At 57.0% G+C, this 18,883-nt stretch overlaps 1 protein-coding gene across 1 annotated transcript; it reads right to left on the reverse strand.

Moving 5' to 3' along the window:
* Positions 1 to 494: 494 nt before the first annotated feature.
* On the reverse strand, positions 495 to 13,853 carry TMEM200B (transmembrane protein 200B). The gene is made up of 2 exons (XM_075047666.1): positions 13,690 to 13,853; positions 495 to 6,388 (listed from the first exon to the last, which is right to left on the reverse strand). Exon 2 carries the CDS (start codon positions 6,363 to 6,365, stop codon positions 5,061 to 5,063), a length of 1,305 nt encoding a protein of 434 aa, XP_074903767.1. The 5' UTR covers positions 6,366 to 6,388; positions 13,690 to 13,853; the 3' UTR covers positions 495 to 5,060.
* Between the last annotated feature and the right edge of the window lie 5,030 nt (positions 13,854 to 18,883).

The following is an 18,883-nucleotide window of genomic DNA, read 5'->3' on the forward strand; positions in this document are numbered from 1 at the left end:
CAGACTCATGGCAATGACCTCCCTTGCTGTGGGGAGAGGAGGAGGAGGAAGGAGGAGAAGGAGGAAGGGCTGCAAACCCTGCAGCTTAGTGGGACCGGGTGGGCTGAGCAGCATCAGGTGTGGGGTGGGAGCAATCGTGCCCCAGCTGCGGCTGATCTGGTTGAGCGTGGCCGTAGCTCTCTGTGCTCGGGGGTTTAGGTCTGGATCCTTTATGATTGGGATCTGCTGCTTTTTGGCATGGCTGCTGCAGCCCTTCTCTCTCTGTCTCCCCCTTTTAGCCCCTTTGGGGGATGTTTCTTGGGCTGGCTCCGACCCTGCCCTGTCTGAGCTGCACAGTCCTTGGCTCCGGCTCTGTGCAGATGCCCCATTAAAGAGATGGTTGAAGGGCTGTTATTACCCCCCCACCTCCCCTCCACCCCCTCCCCTGTGCTGGAAGTGTCCCAGCAGCGAACCTGGAGCCCCACCAGTGCTGGCTGGGGTGGCCCTGGGCATGGGAGACCCTCTCACAACCATTGGTGGGGTCTGCACCTTCCCCGGGGCATTTTTCCCACACACAGCCTACAGCAGTGGTTTCCCCCAACCCATTTTCCACATTTTGTCCATTTTTGGCCCAAACTGTTCCATAGCCGTGCACCAGCCTAGAGGTCCCTTGGTGGTGTGGGGGTAATTGCAATTAGCCCAAGGGACACCCTGTGGTCAGTCCTGGTCAGCCTGGATGGTCAGCACTGGGGACAACCCCACTATTTTCTTTTGCTGGTGTTTTTGGTGAAATCCCCCTTCTCTTGGTCAGAATCTCAACCTGCAGCAGGCACCTCCTGAGGTGGGGATACGCCAGTGGGTGATGATAAGGGCTGGATATTTAATCTATAGTTTATAAAGCCGGTTCCTAGGCAGGATAAGATAAGATACCGTCCAGCATCACCCTTCACAAGCTGCACGGCATGAGATCTTCAGTGCTTCCAGGGTGGTTTAATTTCACAGCTCTGCAGCCGAGTGGGGTCAATGGAGGGATCCAGGGTGGATTTTTTTTTTGCTTTATTTTTAAATTTTTGTTTTTAACCCAGATCCATTCCTGCTCAGTGTTATTCCCAGCATGCTGCCAGGACAGTGTGGGAGTGAGAGCATCCACAGCATCCATCCACTGAAATGGATGGATGTTAAAATCCCACAAACACTCTTGAAACTGTGTCCACAGGCAGAGTTACAGATGAGGGATGTGCAGATGATGCACTCCCCAGAGAGAGCATGGGTCTTCTCACCCCACCAGACTAATTAATAAAGCAGCTTTGCATTTTGAAATAATCCCTACATGGCTCAGAAATTCTCCCTCGGAGGATGCTGCTGAGTTGGCCGGGAGGATGCTGGGGGAGGAGGAGGGTGCTGGAGTGGGTGCGTGGTCCAGGTAGGAGATGTTGCAGGCAGGTTCCCCTCTCGTCCCCCATCATTTGCCACGTTGGGTTGCAGCCGCTTCCCAAGGTCGGGCTGAGTCTCAGCCAGAAAATGAAGGGGAAAAATTAAAACAAAAGCCCCCAGCCCTGAAGCAGCTCCTGGTGCAGCTCCTCACAGTGTTTCAGGCTCCAATTCTTGCTGCCGGTTTCTGAAGTGTGGCCCAGGGCCCGGCATTAGCTCTGGCTGCAGCTGGTTAAGCCCGAATGAAAAGTTATTTTCAGCTAAAAACAACCTCCTGGCACGTCCCCTGGGATGCTGCTTCAGGGCAGACCCCGCCGGTGACTTTTTGTTGTTGCTGTTTATTGCATTGAACCAGTGCCTAAATAATTTTGAGATTAAGCATCCAAATAAATAGCTGAGCTGTGGGTTGGTATCGCTCCCAGCGAGACCTCAGCGATGCTACTGCCTCCCAAACCGCAGCCGTTGGCCCCATCTTTGCTTCCCTGCAAAGGGGGATGCTGGTGCCCAACTTCTTGGGGAGAGTTTGCATCGGAAACAGAGACAGCCTTTTCTTGTAAAGCAGGAAAAAAAAAAAAGAAAAAAAAAAACACTGCAGGGGTGTAAGGGGAGCTTAGGGGTTGCTTTTTGGGAAAAGGGTGGTTCAGCAGCCCCGCAGCTGGGGGGTCTCGCATGGGGCAGGCTGGGACCAGGTAGAGCAGCATGGGGGAAGGTGGAGATGGGGCCAGATCTAGTCTGGGCAATAGGGCACAAAGCTGCTATCACTCCTGTTTGAAAGGCAAAATAGAAATTAAAATGAAAAAATAATACTAAAAATTGAAACAAAACATGCCAAGTTTCCTAAGGGAGGTGAAAAAAAAAATTGTGGAAACCCTGACTTTTCTAAAATGAGTGCAGAGCGGTTTTGTTTCTTGCAGGCTTTAACTACCACTTCCCAGCTCCAGTGCCAAGTGCCACTGGTAATGCAGGGTGATGTGGAAGGCGACGAAAGCCAGGAGAGAGACAATAGCATTGCCAGCACAACCCTCCCCGGCTCCTGCAGCCCTGTCCCCTGTCCCCAACCCCATGGGGTGACAGAAATGGGTGATAAAAGCCCCTGGCTGGGGACAGTTCCCCTCTGCCCAGCCCCAGCCCTGGGCCAGGGAGATGTCAGTCTCTGAGCTGCTAGGAGTGCTTGTGCTGGGAATATATTTTTGCCAGAAAAGGCAGTTTCCAAGCCATTCTGTAGGGAGATTTTGGTCTGGAGAAGGATGTCGTCCCTGAAGTTTGCAAGATCCAAGGCTCCATGCTCAGTTCAGACCAGAGAGAGGGAGAAGCAGAGACAGGAATAAAAAACCCCAAATCATTTCATACAGATAAAACATATTTCAGCCATTTACATGCACCATGGTGGGCTCTGGTCTTGGGAAGGCAAAAGGCAGAGATCCCATCTAAGCTGCAACATTGCATTTTGAAGCCTCCTGAGTTGCCGGAGAGCAGACCAGTCCTCGCCCTTTCTCTCCGATCCATCCTTCAACAGCCCCTGGCATCCCGGGGCTCCTCCTGCCCCAGAACTGGGGGGAGTGGGATGGGCTGGGCTGGGTCCCCAGCACCAGCAGACACAGCTGCTGCAGACGGATGGGGTGTTTCTGGCTGGAGAACAGGGCAGTGATCAGAGCATAAAGGGCACCATTTACTTCTGGACTGATGAGGGGGGCAGGATCAGACGTGGTCCTTGGGTACCTGGCCAAGATGCTGGTGCCAGACGCTTAGAAAAGGCAATGCTGCTGCAAAAAAATCCTTCTCTGCTTTTTGGTAGGTGACCTCCCCGGAGATGGGGGAAAAGAAACAGGCAAAGAGCAAAAAAATGCTTTGGAAAGATGCAGCCATCTGCCCAAGTAGTACCCTGCCATGGGGATGCTCCCACCTCGGTGCCCTTGGCAGCCACCCGAGGCTCAGCACCCACTGGCAGTGGGTGCCCAACCACCCCCCTTCCGGCTCCTGGGCCTCTGCCAGAGCCAGAGATGGACTCGGTGTTAAAAAAGGGTTTTTTTGGGGGGGGAGAAGGACCGGGTCAAACCCCAGCATCGTGCCTCCCAGGGTGGAGGGAGGACACCCTGGCGGGGGTTTGTCCCAGCATTTGCATGAGCCGGTGGCACAGCTGGGACACTCCACCCCTGCCTTGAAAATACAAAGGTGAAGGATATTCCTCCAGTTCCTATTTATTTTAATCAGGCCCCACCATTGCTGCCCCATGGCCATGCCATGGCTGGTGGGACCTGACAGCTCCTCACCCCCTGTCCCCATCCCCACGTGGGCTTCACCCACGGGGGACATCGGAGGGACACCGCAGCCACATGCCAGGGGGAATCAACAGGAATCGGGGCTGAGCACCAAAGCAGTGACCAGCCCACACCTTCCCCAGGGGCAAACATGGCAAAGGTCCTGGGACAGGATCGGGAAAGAAATGATGGAGCAACCATTGCTTGTTTGCAAGAAAACAGGCAGCTGATGCTTCCCTTCTCCAGGCTGCTGAGCTTGGAGCTGTCTCCTGAGACGGGATGCGAGCTGCATCCCGCAGCGCAGCCTCACCCAACACAGTGAATCCTGTTTCTCTACTTCATTTTTCGGTTTATCCACATTTTCCTACTGCATTTTTCTGCTATGATGAGAGGTTTTTTGAGGGTTTTGTTTCTGTGCTACCTTCTCTCTGGGGATCACACCACCCCAGTGCCAAGACTGGCCCTCTGGCCTCATCCCACGCAGCTCCTGTTCTGCATCCAAAGGGCACCAAATAACACGACGGCACCCAACAGGGCCCGGCAAAACTAGCACCAACACTCACCCCTACCTCTCTGCCCCATCGCATCCCTCCTCCCACTACCCGCATCCTTCACCCCACCAGAAAACAGCACAAATAAGCCCCGACCCGCAGACAGGCTTTGGGAACTGCTGCACCCCAGCGACTCTGTTTTAATTTCACAGCTGCCTGGATGGCAGGAGGGTGGGCAGCAGCATCTCGCTCGCTGCCTGCAGCTCTCCTGGGCACCTTTTACATCCCTACTCTGCAAAAAAAAAAAGCCCCAAACCTTGAGCTCATCACCTTATCCTGCAAATATTCAGTAGCTGTAGAGCATCCTTACTCTCTCCAGCTGAGCGTCTTGCAGGGAAGACAACGAGGCGAGGCGGGACCGCATGGCATCAAGATAATATTTAATAGCCCCGTCGGGCTTACGTGCTCTGGTCAAGCAAATTTTCCGGTGGGTTGAGAGTGGGCAAGGGGACACCAACCCCCCAAAACATCCCCCCACCCCAACCCCGCTGAAATAAAGTGCTGCGGGGGCTGGTGGGACTTCGCCTACCCTGTGTCCCCATCCAGCGGTTTGCGTTGGGTCTCAAAGTGAGGGCTCCTCTGGAAAAGCCACCGGGAGAAGGGCTTGTAAGGCCAAGGGCATCCATCGGGAAGCTGTCGAGAGGCAGCTAGGAGAGGACATCCCACCCACCCCAGGCGAGTCCTCCCCCAGGAGCAGCGGGTCAGGACCTCCATCTTGGCATCCGCGTAAAAAACACTGTCCCTGAACACCTCCTGGACACGGGGGTTTGGGGTTGCTGGTGGGTGCTGGGGGCCAGGATGAGGGACTGCGACGTCACGGTCCCCGAGGGCACTGGGGATGTCAGACCCGCACGCCTCGCTCCATCCCCACCACCCAGGAGCTGGGTCGGAGCTCGCCCCGGCTCGGGGGCTCACTGGGCTCCAGCAGCCGGTCCGAGGACTCGCCAGTACTTTCCAGTTTGGCATAACCCACCAGGCTGACGTGGTCCAGCCGGGGCCAGCTCCGGTTCTTACGGTCCTTGATGGGGGCCACCAGCAGCATCCCCGGCTGGCCGAGGTCCAGGGACTTGGAGTGTCCCGGCGTGTGGAGCTGCGCATCGGGGCTGAGCTCTGCCGCCGCCGGCTCCGTGCCGGGGCAGCCGCCATCCATGTTGATGACGATGTGGCCGCCACCACCACCACCACCACGGTCCTGGCTGTGGGATGCGATGCTGCCAGAGACCGGAGCCCGGGAGAGCCGTGGTGCTTCGGAGGGGGGCTCGGCATGTCCCGCCTCGGCCCTCCCGCTGGCCCCCCGCGCCGCCGCGTCCAGCAAGCGGTTGTTGAGCTTGATGACGGGCAACGCCAAGGCGCCGACGGCCGAGGAGAGGAGGGACTCCGCTCCGGTGCGGCAGGAGAGGCTGAGGTTGGCCTCGGCGGAGGCGCCGGAGCGGAGGCTGAGGAGGGAGGCGGCGGGAGATGCTGCCGGGTGCTGGAGGAACTCGGCTGTGGTCTGGAGCCTGTTGGGGCCGTAGCAGTCGGACCACTTGCTGCAGGGGCCGGGGCAGGGCTGGCAGGAGAGATCCACCTGGTAGCAGCCCTCCACGCACTCAGCGTTGGCCTTGGGGACGGGCTGGCCGTCCCCGCGCTGGCAGCGCCCGTCCTCGGGGCCGGTCCCCTCGGGGAGACCCGCCGCCATGGAGTAGAGCCCCTTCTGCATCAGCCTGCGGGTCTCCATGTCCCTGTTCTCGTACAGCATGGTGTTGGCGCAGATGAAGATGAAGAGCCCGATGCCCATGATGACGGGGCCGATCAGCTTGAGCTTCTCGCTGTGGGGCACGTGGCGCCCGGCGGCCACCTCCCTCCTCATGTCCCCCGCGATGCTGGCATTCCTGGCACCGGCCCCAGTGCCCCCGGGTCCCCGATGGGGCCAGTAGCCCACCACGGCAATGGTCATGCCCACCAGGACCACTGAGATGCCCACCATGACGAAGGCTCCCGACGGCGAGCGCATGCGGAGCTGCCCTTTCACCGGGACCTCCGGCGGTGACTTGCGCCGCAGCCTGCGTCCCCGGCGCCGTGGCGGAGCGGGGGGCACCGGTGGCTTAGTCGTCCCCCCCTCCGGCTCCCGCATGGGTCCGTTGGTTTCAGCGCTCTCGGCAGTCATCGTCTCCGGCTCGGCCACTCTTCCTGCGGGGTGGGGAGGAGAAAAAGGTGAAGAGGCATTACTGGGGGTCCGCGTGCCCGAGATGCTGGGAGCATGGGGATGCCACGAGCGTGGGGACCACAGGGACACTGGGAGCGTGAGGATGCTGGGAACATGGGGACCACAGGGACACTGGGAGCAGGAGGGTGCCGGCAGCATGGGGACCCTGGGAGCAGGGGGATGCCGGGAGCATGGGGGGCATAGGAACACCAGGAACACGGGGATGCCAGGAATATGGGAAGCATGGGGATGCCGGGAGCACAGGGGACACCGAGCCCACAGGCTGCACCACGTCAGGGACCAGCAGCTTTGCTCTCCTCCCTCACCTGCTTCCTTTCCTCTAGTTAATTCTCTCTCCCCGCTCGAGAGCAGTGGACCGCGCTGCCAAAGCTTCAAAACTCATATCCCTAAACTGGGACAGGGCAGGGCAGTGAGGTTGGCCGGGACCCCACTGCACCACATGCTGCACTGGCACAGAGACATTGCTGGCATCAGGGGCCCAAATGACCTGTCCTGGGTCAACAAGTCCCGCTACACCTCCAAAGGGGTGCGACCAGCCAGCTCGGCTTGACAGCGGTGAGGGAACGGGCCGTTTATTTGCCCGCTGGGGAAACTGAGGCACGGCTGCACGTGAAAACCCAAAGCAAAGCTCTGACAAAGCCGCACTGCACGGGGCCCTGCAAACGACGCAGCTCCCCAGTTTGCTCCGCTCGCTATCCAACCACGACCTAAAAACCTAAACCAACACCCCATCATCCTCGAGCTGCTCGTCAGACCGCAGGACCCACCAACTCAGCACCCACGCAGGATTTAAGCTGAAAGAGGCGTTTTTCCCAGTCTGCTGCTGTCTCCTGCTTCAGGGGGAAGCCGACCCCCTCAGTGCACCCACGGGGTCCTGCCCTCGCACACACCAAGATAAAGCTCCACATCCAGGGATTTATGGGGCCTTCCAGAGTGCACTGTATTCCATTTTATCCAGTACCTTGTTTCCTAGATGAGCAAGAAGGTGCCGAAGTTGCTGCCAAAACCAGCCGGTGACCAGCCTGGCAGGGAAGCGTCAGCTGGGCTGGCACTGCTGTGCACAGGGTAAGCGGTGCCCCGCGATACGGGGAAGCTAAAACACGCCCTGAACACGTCCCAGACCGAAAACATCTTTAAAAAAAATAAATAACCTCATGTTGACAGGAATCCGTGTCCTTGCAGCCCGGCTACTTGCTGCTGTGTGCCCGGCAATGGTTGGTAATGCGGGCTGTGGCTGTGCAGCCCGGGCAGGACGGCATGTCCGTGCCCTCGCCGGCGTCTCCTGGCACTGCCGGTGCTGCCGGAGGCTGGCGTGGGAACGCTGCCCGGGCTGTTCCCAAACGGGGCCCAGGGATGTGCCACCGGCGTGAGCGGGGAGCGCTGCAGGGTGGCCCCCAGCCAAGGGATGCTGCATCTTAAATTGCAAAAGGAAAGCGTTCGGATAGCACGGCGGCATCGATATTCAGCAATTAAAAGCCAGAGACTAAAACCATGGAGAAACACCCTGGTAGGAGGAGGGTGACCGCTCTAATTTTACTCCCCGAGATGAATGAAGCACTGAGAGCCAGCAACCAGCATCACCGATGGCAGAAAAATAAGATACTAAGTTTTTTTTTTCCCCAGTCTTAATCATCTTAAGGTGTTATTAGCATCAGAGGGAAGGAATTAAAGATATGAGTTTCAGGATGACAGCATGTTCCTGGCACAAGGCTGTCAAGCTGTGACAATTTGAATAAGGGAGATTTAAAGGAAAAAAAATAAAGTCCCAAACAAAACAACCCAAACCCACAGCCCACTGCTGAGTGGGGTGTTAAACCTTTCTGTGAAACAAGCTGATAATCCTGCATTGCAAAGGGAGAAACACAATAAACCCAATGCAATGTTCACCCCGAATGGAAAAATGAGTTTTTAAATATTTTGGTATTAAAAGGAAACAACTCAAACACATCCCAAAGACTGTGGTTTTTTTGCCTCCAAATGCCCTGATTTAGGTTATGTCCCAGCTTTCTCTAATTACCATCTTAGATTCAACCTCTCTTAATTTTATATCAAACCCTTTAAATGCCTTGCTGGCTACTCAGGGATTAAAAAAGTAAGACACCCCCCCCCCCAAACCGCAAGAGCGGAGCAAAGGCTCTTTGTTACTGGCTGAGGCAGAGAAATGTCAACCCCCCAGGGCTCATGGCCCCCGAAAATCACGCTGAACACACACACCAGCCACCTCTGATTTTTGGCCCAGAGCCTCAGTTGTGCCTCTTTAAACCCAATTCTGCCATTATCCCCTTTAGCCCACCTGAGCCCCCCCGGAGCCAAAGCCAGCGCCCGTGGGGACCACGAGCATCCCCCGGGGGTCCCACCGAGGGCGTTGGGTTGGGTCCAGGTGATGTTCCCCTCGGCCATGCCGGGCTGCTGTTCCCACGCTTTTGTGCCAGATACAACCCGGTGTTAAACTATGGGAGCTGGGATGATAAAAATGGGTGTAGCAGGACCAAAGGGTGCCCATCCACCCCACATCCACGGGGTCCAGACCCCATTCTCCCCTCTTCTCCCTTTGCCCAGGGAACAGGGATGGAGATACAGGGCAGGAGGGACAGGCAGATGCCAGCAATCTGCCTCCAGGCAGGGAATCCTCTTCGCCCCCTCCCCAGCCCCCTGCCACTATTCCTGCCCCGAGCGCCTCTCCCCTTATCTCCCCGCCGCCCGATAGCTGCCTGCTTTCTGAAGTTGGAGCATTTAATTGCTCATTGCCGGGGCTGGTTGTTCCCAGAGTTCAAAACCATTATTTTTATTAATAGAATCCCCAAGGTTATATAAGCTCTTTAAAAAAATATATTAAAAAAAAAAAAAAATAAAACCCAGCATTGCCATCCAATTCTGCAACTCGCAGACGCTGACACTCACGCGAATGGATTAATTCAACGTTGGAGCAGCGGCAATAGACACAGCTCAGCTGGAGGGCAGGGCCGGGGGTCCCGTGGGTGCTGCCGGGGCAGGGGGACAGCCCTGTGCCTTGGCAGGACAGGCAGTGGTCCAGGGCTCCCGGCCACCTCCCTCCAGCCCGGAGGCAGCCGTGGTTCACCGGGACCCGACGCCTCCAGTTTTGAGGTTTTGATTCCCGGTGGGGAGGAATGACAGTATAGAAATGTAAACGCCGTTAGCGTTATCAAGCGAGATGAGGGCTGCTCTGCTGCCAGGTTCGGAGTTAAGCTTCCAATCCCCGCAATAAGCCTGGCATTAAAATAAACCCAAATATTTCTCTAATCCCCCCCATCATGAAGGCATATTGCTGGCTCCACCCCCCCCCCCCAATCCTCTCCCGCCGCCTTTGCAGACAGACGCTCCTAAAATTTGACACTAAATCCCAACGCATCTGACAACAGCAGAGCTGGACTGGGAGTAAAGCGGAATTTGGGAAGGGTCCCTCTTGCAGGTGGGTCCCTGCATCCCTTGAGCGCCCTGGGGATGCTCTGCCCCTGCCATGATCGTGCTGCCAGCTTGAATTTGCAGCGTGCCACAGGCTATCAAAAAGCAGATTTGGCCTCAAAATTTCCCTCCGGCCGAGGGATGAAGGGCTGCACCGGTGCTGGGCAATGCCACCCCAGTGCTGTGCCACAGGAGATGCCAGCCAGCGGCCAGCCAGCTTGGTGATGTGCTGGAGAGCTGCAAAAACACCGAGTGGAAAAGGGCCAAGTGCAGGCAGCGCTGAGGGCAGCTGCCTTCCCCCTGCAGGTTTCTCCCCCTTGCCAGTTCTCTTTCCAGGAGTGCACTTGGCTCACACCTGGAAAGGGCTTCGGTGTGGGACAGACTCCACCACGCCAGCAGGGATTTAAAACTCGGCATCTCCCCAGGGAGAGTGTTTCCATCACCGTCCTGCCCCGCTCCAGGCTGCGTTGCCCATCCTCAGGGCATGATCCCATCCTGCACCCAGGATCCCATCCTGGGAGTATTCTGCAAGTCACATCTGCAGAGCATCACCCTGGGGAAGCTGGTATCGGGAGCAGCCTAGGCTGTAACGAACACTCAAGAAGTGCCTGACAAACAGAGAGCACCTCCTTTTCTTTTCCTAAAAGTGACTTTAAAGCCGTTCTCCTGATTTTGGGAATAAACCGGTTTGGAAATTTGTTGCCAAATCAGCCAGCAAAGCCCGCAGCGTGTTTAAAGGCCGCGGTGATGGGTGAGACACCCAAAGCGCCGAGGCACAGCGCAGCCCCCTCCGCCTCGTCCAAGCCCCCGAGGGAGCCCGTGACGCCAAAGCCCGTGGTGGCTGAGCTGCCCCAAGTCCCCCCTCCGCAGGGAAGGGGGACTCAGGCAGCCGAGACCTTACGGGTACGAGGACGCGCCGAGCTGTGCTGCGAGAGCCCTTCCTTGGCTTCCCCACCCACCGGGAAAGGTACGGGGAATGGTAATGACAGTCTGCGCCGAGATGTGATGCTTAAAAATAACTCCCTTTCAGCCTAACCTCCAACGCCGCCCCCGGCGCGGGGCAGGGAGGGGATCGCATGGAGCAGCATCCAGGCACTGGGTCCCCTCTCCCTATCTCACCTCCCATCCCAGCTGGAGGAGAAGCAAAGCCAGCGGAGGAGCAGCATCAGTCCTGGCACATGGTGCATCCAGCATCTTGGATGCTTGGGGTGGTTTGAGGCCTCACGTCCTTGCCTGCGTGGTGCCGCCTCCTTTCCTATTTTATTCAGTCCACTTCAAATTTTCCCCCTTGGCTACACATTAAAGTTGTTCAGACAGAGGAAACAAAATAAAAAGCCAATGGGTATCTTTCTGGGTCTCTCTCAGCAGAAGAAAATGCTGTCACCATCCCAGCACCCACCGGCAGCTCCCACTCTGAAGCTGCAAAGCCTCCTCTGGGCTCGGTCCCAAGAGGTAAAACCACCCTGCCGTGACCCCAGCACAAGCATGTTCCCAACGCAGTGACAAAACGTCTCTCCAGCTTCAGCTTTGGCTGGGGACACCTGTTAATCAATCATAATTAATTAAGTTACCTCACAGAAGCTCCCACATAAACCCAGTAATGCTAATTATCACGGCGTGGGAAGGATTATCCCCCTTCCCAGCAGGAACCACCTTCTGGTCCTGGGCTGGGGGGTCTTGCACCTGGTTTTAACAAGGCTTGTGATATATTTTCACCCTTGCTGCAGCACAGAAGAGCCCGGGTATGACTACCCTCTGCCCGTCACCCAAAGGTGATGGCTCATTAGTCTTAAACATCCTTCGTTCCTCTCTCTACAGCAGCGGAGACCTCGGTTTCCCCAAGCGAAGGACGGGATGGATGAGATGTTGACACACAACCACCTCCACTAAGCACTTGCTGATGGAGACATCACCTCCACGCCTGGCCAAGCTGCGGAGAAGCATCTTGCCGGCTTCCCATCTTCAGGTCACACATCCCAGACAGCAGCCAGGAGCTGCCGGGGCCACCGCTGTCGCTTGGAACACGATCCAGGACAGGAGGCTATGGGGAAAGACGGTGCTGGGGTGGTTTGGGGACGCAGACGGGCCCGTCTCTTTGCTTTCCACCCCATGCTCGATGGGCTCCCCCAGGCAAGAAGATCACGATGGGCAAATGGGATGCAGCAACACCTGGGACTGAGGAGAGCCACCAGTGCCACCAGCTGCTCCAGCTCCATTCACCTTGACTTCTCCAAAGTCCTCCCTGCTTCCAAAACGGGGCCATCGGCTAAACAACTCTCTACCCCTCAGGCAAAGAAAGTGCGTGGAAACATCCAACTGATTACTAATTACAAGAGCTTGCCTTACCCAGATTTGCTCTGCTAATTAGACTAATCTCTACGGCTAGGAAATGAGCCGCAGTCACCCATAGCGGGGATCATGCAAGTTGGATGGATGCTTAACTCATGTCAGACCCCTGCAAAGGGGATCGTAATTCCCGGCTGCTTCTGACGGGCCATTGTTTAAGGAGACAATAGAAATGCTGGCAAATTTTGTGTTTCTCCTCCAAGCTGATGCCGAAATCAGGACATCTGCATTGCTCAACTTTTTTTGATATGAACCAGATGCAAATAATTAATAAATTCAAATTCAAGATAATGCAGGCATCTAAATTTAAATGGAGAGTGGATTTCTAATGGCAGCTTTTTGCTTGCTTGGTGGAGGGGGAAGGAGTGGGGAGCTCAGGGGGATTTCCTGGGAGAATTCCTGCCTCCGGGAAGCGGTGCGGGGTGGCAGGGCACCCGGGGATGCAGGCTGCGGCCAAGCACCTTGCAAATCCTCACGGCCAAGAGAAAAGGAAGGAGGGGAAAAAAAAATAAAATCCGTAGGCTGGGATTTCCAGGGAATTAGGAGCAAACTCTTTCTGAATTTGGCACCTTCCCTGCTGCTCCTTTGAAAAATCCCTGCCAGCGTGGAGGGAGGGAGGGGACTCCGGGGGGGCTGCCAAGTCCTCCCTGCTCCCAGGCATGGCCCAAGTTATCCAGCGGGTACAAACACATATAACCCATCTCCTCCCGCCCCAGGGACCCACATCCCACTCTGCCTGCAGGCAGTGAAGTTTCTAGCCATATTCCCAGCTGGGATTACTCTTGCCTCCGGCGTTTTAAACCTCCCATCTCCCCTACTCTTTACCCTGCAAAAACCCCCATCTCCCTGATTTCATGAACAGGAATCAAAACCCACCTGGAAGCGAGACGGGAGCCGTGGCTCTGCCTGCGGTCGTTCCCCCCCCCAACTCCAAGCCGCAAAGCTGAGCCCCTTGTGCTGAAAGGCCTTCCCCATCCCAAACTCCAGGAGCTACCGGGATAATTTCCACCCGCTTCTCCTCTCTCGAGTGTCTACACCAAAACCCGCGTGGGGATTAGCTGCGTGACCGCTCCTCAGAAGTGCAAAAACTCCCGGGGTTTGGATACTACAGCCGGCTGCTGCCCGGGTCCCAGTTTCTGGCCGTGTGAGGGTGCGTGTCTCCGTGCGTGGGCTGGCACACGAGTGTGCGTGTCGCCGTGGGCACGCGTGTGAGGGCTGCGCGCCTCTGCCCGCGTCCATCGGTCCGTCTTGCTCGTGTCCCTGCGTGCGCTGGGTGCCTGCGGGAGCCTCTTCGTGGCCGTGGGTACCCCCTGTCCGTGGGTACCCCCTGTCCGTGGATGCCCCGTGGCCGGGGGTGCCCGCTGTGCATCCCGCGGCGGCGTCGCTGTGCCCGGGGTTAATGTAAGCGGCTACGGCCGGTACCGGGTCCGTGTACCCGCGTGGGTGTCCCCCCCCTCCGCCGGTGCCCCCCCCCGCCGCCCCATCCCTCACTCACCGCCCTGAGCCTCCCGCCGGGACCGGGACCGGGACCGGGGCCGGGGCCGGGGCCGGTCCCCCGGGGGCGGCGGGCGCTGGGCTCCGCCGCGGCCGGGGCCATGGAGCGGCGGGAGCGGCCGGTTCCCGGTTCCCCGCTCGCTGCCGCCGCCGCCGCCGCCGGGACGTCTGGGCGGGGGGCGGCGGGTTCCGCCCGGCCCCGGGTCCCCGCCCCGCCCGGCCCCGGCCGCGGCCCCGCGGGGGGGAGGCGGAGCGCGGGGATGGCGGGGAACGGGGAAGGGGGACGGGCTGAACCGGGCCGGGACACCCCTCCCCCGGTCCCCGGTTGCCCTTCCCGGGGGGGTGCGGGCTGCGCGGTTGGCGGCCGTGGGAAAGTTGCGATCGCTTTGCGGGGATTTTCCTGGCTCCGAGCGCGGGGCTGGAGCCCGGGGAGCGGCGGGGAGGAGGGCGGGCAGCCGCCGGGGCCGGGCTGCCTTCCACCGCCTCCCCTCGGGTGCCCTCTCTGCCTTTCCCGGCAGGGACCCCCAGCCCCCTCCCGGCGCAGGATGGGACCCGCCGATACCTGAGGGGATGCTCAGAGTCCACGGACCCTCCTCCCACTCCCACGCCCCCCCCCCCCCCAGCCCTGCGATGCACCAACAGAGCCCACTTCTCCCAGCCAGGCCAGTCTGCTCGGGGACTGGGCTTGCGGTGGTTTTCCCCCTGCCAGCTGTGAGAGCACAGGAGAGTTTAGCAGTTGGGATAAAAGCATTACCCCAAGTTCACTTTGGCAGCCGAGGCATTTGATGAGCCCCCCCCCCCCGCACTGCAAACAGTGGTTAAGGCAGGTTCCAGAGGCACTTTCTCCTCCAGGCAGGCACAAAGAGGAGAGCTTCTGCGAGGAGCCGGCTCTGAGTGCGTCGCTTTGCCTTTCTTCCTCGGAACTTGCCACAATGACAGACGCAGACCTCTCTGTCAGCCCCAAGGGTCATGGCAGTGCATCCCCACATCCCCATCCCTGCATCCCCATCCCCGCATCCCCATCCTTGCATCCCCATCCCCTCATCCTCATCCCTATCCCCGCATCCGCATCCCCATCCTTGCATCCCCATCCCCTCATCCTCATCCCCATCCCCGCATCCCCATCCTCATCCCCATTCCCACATCCCCATCCCCGCATCCCCATCCTCACAGGGCAGCGAGCGGAGTCCTACAGCTGTAGCCGCTGGTGGCACATCGCGATGCACTGAAACAACTGCTCCTAGCTTTCACCAACATACTCACGCACCAACACCACAACACAACGCACTGGTAAGTGCTGAGGAGATTCGGCCTCGTTACACCCCCAAGCTACTGATGTTTTGCAGTCAGAGAGGCTGTTTATCAGCCTTTAATTAAAAATGTACCAAGCTTGCATCCCCCCTCTTCCCCACACTTGTGGTAAATCTCAGAGCATCAAACCAGACCCCTGCTCTCCCCAGGGAGCCACAAAACACAACTCTGCAATTCCCCGCGTGACTTTGCCACAGGCACCCCATGGTCCGTGAGCAGATGCAGAATGCAGTCAGCCAGCTCTCTGGCAGGGACCACTGCCCAGGAAAGGTTTTTAGGGGAAAAGCTCAAAAATGAGGCGCTGGATACTGGGTTCCTCACCTGTCTCTGGCAGGGGAGCATCATCCAGGGAGTCGATGATGAGAGAAATAAAATCCCCACTTCTGGGTTATGCTGTGGAGGTGTTACACAGGGTCATCTTCCCCTGCCAGGCTGAATAAAAGCAGTGTTTGGGAAACTTTGGAGCTTCTTGAGGGATGAGCGCTGGGGAAAGGCAAGGGATTATAGCTGCGGGTTCAGCGTACCAGCTGCACCGCTGGACCAGGGCGATGCCTCGCTCAGCCCGGCCATCCAGGCAAGCTAACAAACACAACCGCCCAGGGAGGAATGATATTTGACTTTGGCTTTTCACGCTGTTCAAGCGACACGTTCAAGGTCTCCCTTCGCTACCACTGGAGACCATCTGGGCACTCCACGATCCAGAAGAAATTAATGCTTTTGAGCAAAATCTGATTTCTATTCAGAGGCTGTACCTGTGCCAGGCGGAGCCGGCCAAAGAGCCGGAGGGGGAAGCAGCGAGAGCTCAGCGCCGGCAGCTTTAGGAGCAAGGGTCAACGCTTTCGGCAGCGCGGGTAGGGAAGGGATCTGGCAGCACGGGGCTGGCGCAGGGCCATCGCGCCCAGGCACTGCCCATCCCTACACAGGAGCCTGCTCAAAAGCAGTTTTCCGATTGCAGGTCGCCCAGGGATGCCCCCCCAGCGGGTTGGTCTCCTGTGGGCCTACCATTAATGTGATAAACGATGTTGGAGGCAGCGTAGGGCAGAGGGCAGGTGCCTGCCGTTCTTCAGGGGTTAAAGCTGGACTGTGCAGGGGACGAGCTCCTGCAGAGAAGGAAGAGCTCAACCTGGCTCTTCCGCCCTTCCAGCCATACCCAGCTCACGGAGGGGGAGGCGGATGCTGCAGTTGCCTGTGTCCTTGCAGACGGCAGGATCACCTCCGGAGGAGCAGAGAGGTGAAGAGGGGAAAAGAACCCACTGGGGACAAAAGTGACAGCAGGGAGAGAGAGGAAGGGGCTCAGGTAGGAGGCTCTGGAGCAGAGCTCACGGCGGGACAGGAGATGTGCAGGACCAAAGGCTCGGGGCCCTTTCCCCGATGCTCTGGGCAGCGCTTGCTCTTACAGACACATCTTGGTTGGGGAAGAACAACAAAAAAACAATACGAAAAAGAATTGACGTCACCGTCTCTCTTCAGAAAGAGAAAAAATGAATCTCATGGTAATTGGGCACCTCCTCTTGAATTTGGGGGAGGGAGGGGACCTGCATCCACCTTGTTTCAAGCTCTGGTGATCCTGGCAAAGCCTCCTCTGCTCTCTGCTGCCTCGGCTGGGGACCGAGCCTGGACAGGAGGAACCATGTGGATGGAGGAAGGAGAACTAGACAGCGAGCGATCACAGCCAGGATCTGAGATCAGAGAGAAGGAATGTTGTTATGGAGAGGCTGAAAGCTCGGGGTGGGGATGACTCATGCTGGAGAACATACAGCTGTTGGAGTGGGATTTGGCACCGGCTCGCCAAGGCTGCGGAGCCTTCCCCATTAGCAGAGACGGGAGAGAGGAGCCTCCACGATGTCTCCGATTTGGCAGAGGCAGCTGCCAACCTGGGCTGGAGGTGATGGGGAGGGGAGCACTGCCTGCCAAAGCAGGGTCACCACCCGGAGAGTATTTTGGGCAGCAGGCAGGGCTTAGCTGTGAGGTTTCTTGCTAGCAGGGTCCCTTCTGGCTGAGGAACCTGCAGGAGCTTGTCTGCTTTTGGCTGGGGTTGGTGGTGCTGCCCCGGGGAAGGGGGGAGTCAGAGCCGTGGGGATGGGATGGGGCTGGATGGGTCAGCTCTGCTCAGCACCGGAGCTGCAGCTGTGAAGAAGTGCAAGGTACGAAGCAGACATCCCTCTCCCTTCCCTAGTAATGGGGAAACTGAGGCACAGAGCGGGATGTGACGTATTCCCACCACCAAGTCAGCTGCAGAGGTTAAAAAAAAGCCTTGCGACGGCTGTTGCTCACTGCTGCATCCTTGGCCCGTGGTCAGGCTCTCCTCGCGCTGGGAAGAGGCAGACCATTTTGTGGCTGGAAGCAATCTCTGGCTGAGGAGTCAGACCACCATCCCCTCCCAGGCTGCTGGCAGCCAATGCTTGTAGGGCATGAAGGCTTTCATCCAGCTTCCATCCAGCTTCCATCCAGCGGGAGATGCTGTAGCAGCTTCCCCAATATTTACGATTGCTGCAGAGAGAAGGGGGAAAAACCATTCCCCCCACCCACCGAAGCCAAGGCAGGCAGGGAAGGAGATTTGGGCAAGGCATTAGGAGCAGGAGGATGAGCCAGCATCTTCCCCAAGTCCCTTTCAGAGAGATTTTTTGATGTCACGCCTGGAAATAACCACAGTGCCAGATTCCCAGCACCATGGGGTAAAAAGCTCCATAGGCTGCTTTGGAGGTGGCCCCATTTCAGTGGTAAGCAAAGTGACTGTAAATACAAACAGACTTGTTATTAATCATGTTCTGTAAATGTGGAATCATTATCTTTATGTCCCTGGAAAAGTAATTATCTCCGGCTTTTCAATAAGAACTTGGAAAAGCCTAAAGACTTGAGTTCTGGAAATGTCATCTGTCTCCACATAGAAGAAAACCTGCATATTTTCACAGATTAATATGAGTTAACCAAATTTACAAAATGAGTGAGTTTTAATATATTTCCAAAGCTTTAAGTTAAATGCTTCTTCTCTTTCCAGTGATTTATAATCCTGTTTTGCAAACTTTTCCTGTATTGCACATGTCATACTGTACCGTATGATGTTCTATTTTATTCTCTACCCAGTAGTACTTGTGCAGGAGACAAGGTGGGGCCTGATTTACGGGATCTCTCCTCCACTGCCATGTAAAGCAATTCCTCCTTGCCTGACCAGGCTCACGGATTGCAGAGGTCCGCATAAAGAATTATTCCTTCTATACAAACAACCAAAAAGAAACGTTTTCCAGTTGAAAGGAACATCAAGCTGATAACTTCAGGCCAAAACACAGCTCTGTGAAGCTTTATGCAACTGAAAGGCCACAGAAACATACCCATGCTCGACAGAAAATATTTGGGAAGATAACATTGCCTGCTGCAGTTACATTCCTGATGCTCCAGCAGCCACTCCGGGAGAGGAGGAGGAGGAGCGGGGAGCAAGACGCTGCAGACCCAGGACCAGCACTAGCCAGAAGCCACTTGGCCATTGCATTTCCAGCTCCGACAACGCAGCGCTAGCACAAGCTGGGGGAGGAAATCTGCATTGAAGCTGGTTTTAATTTCACCCAGTGTCTCTTTAAAGCAGAATAGATACTGTATGTTCTGAATGGAATAGAGAGCTAGAGGGAAGGCACTTGCTCCCATCGTGTATGTACTCACCACCTTGGTGGATGGCTTGGGCTGGGGGTCAGTGCCTTAATTTTAAGTGGCCAGAAGCGTTCAGGAAAGGGGTTTTTTTGCTCTGGAGTAGATGCATCTGGCCATTGCTTTATTTGCTTGGTCACACAACAGATCAAGATCTGAGTCCTGATGGGAAGAAGAGACCGTCTAGGAAGGATTATCCCAAAATGCACCAAAAGGCTGTCCTTCTAGCTCTTCCCCAGATTTCG

This window comes from Buteo buteo, chromosome 16, assembly GCF_964188355.1.
Source record: "Buteo buteo chromosome 16, bButBut1.hap1.1, whole genome shotgun sequence".
Taxonomy (NCBI): Eukaryota; Metazoa; Chordata; class Aves; order Accipitriformes; family Accipitridae; genus Buteo; species Buteo buteo.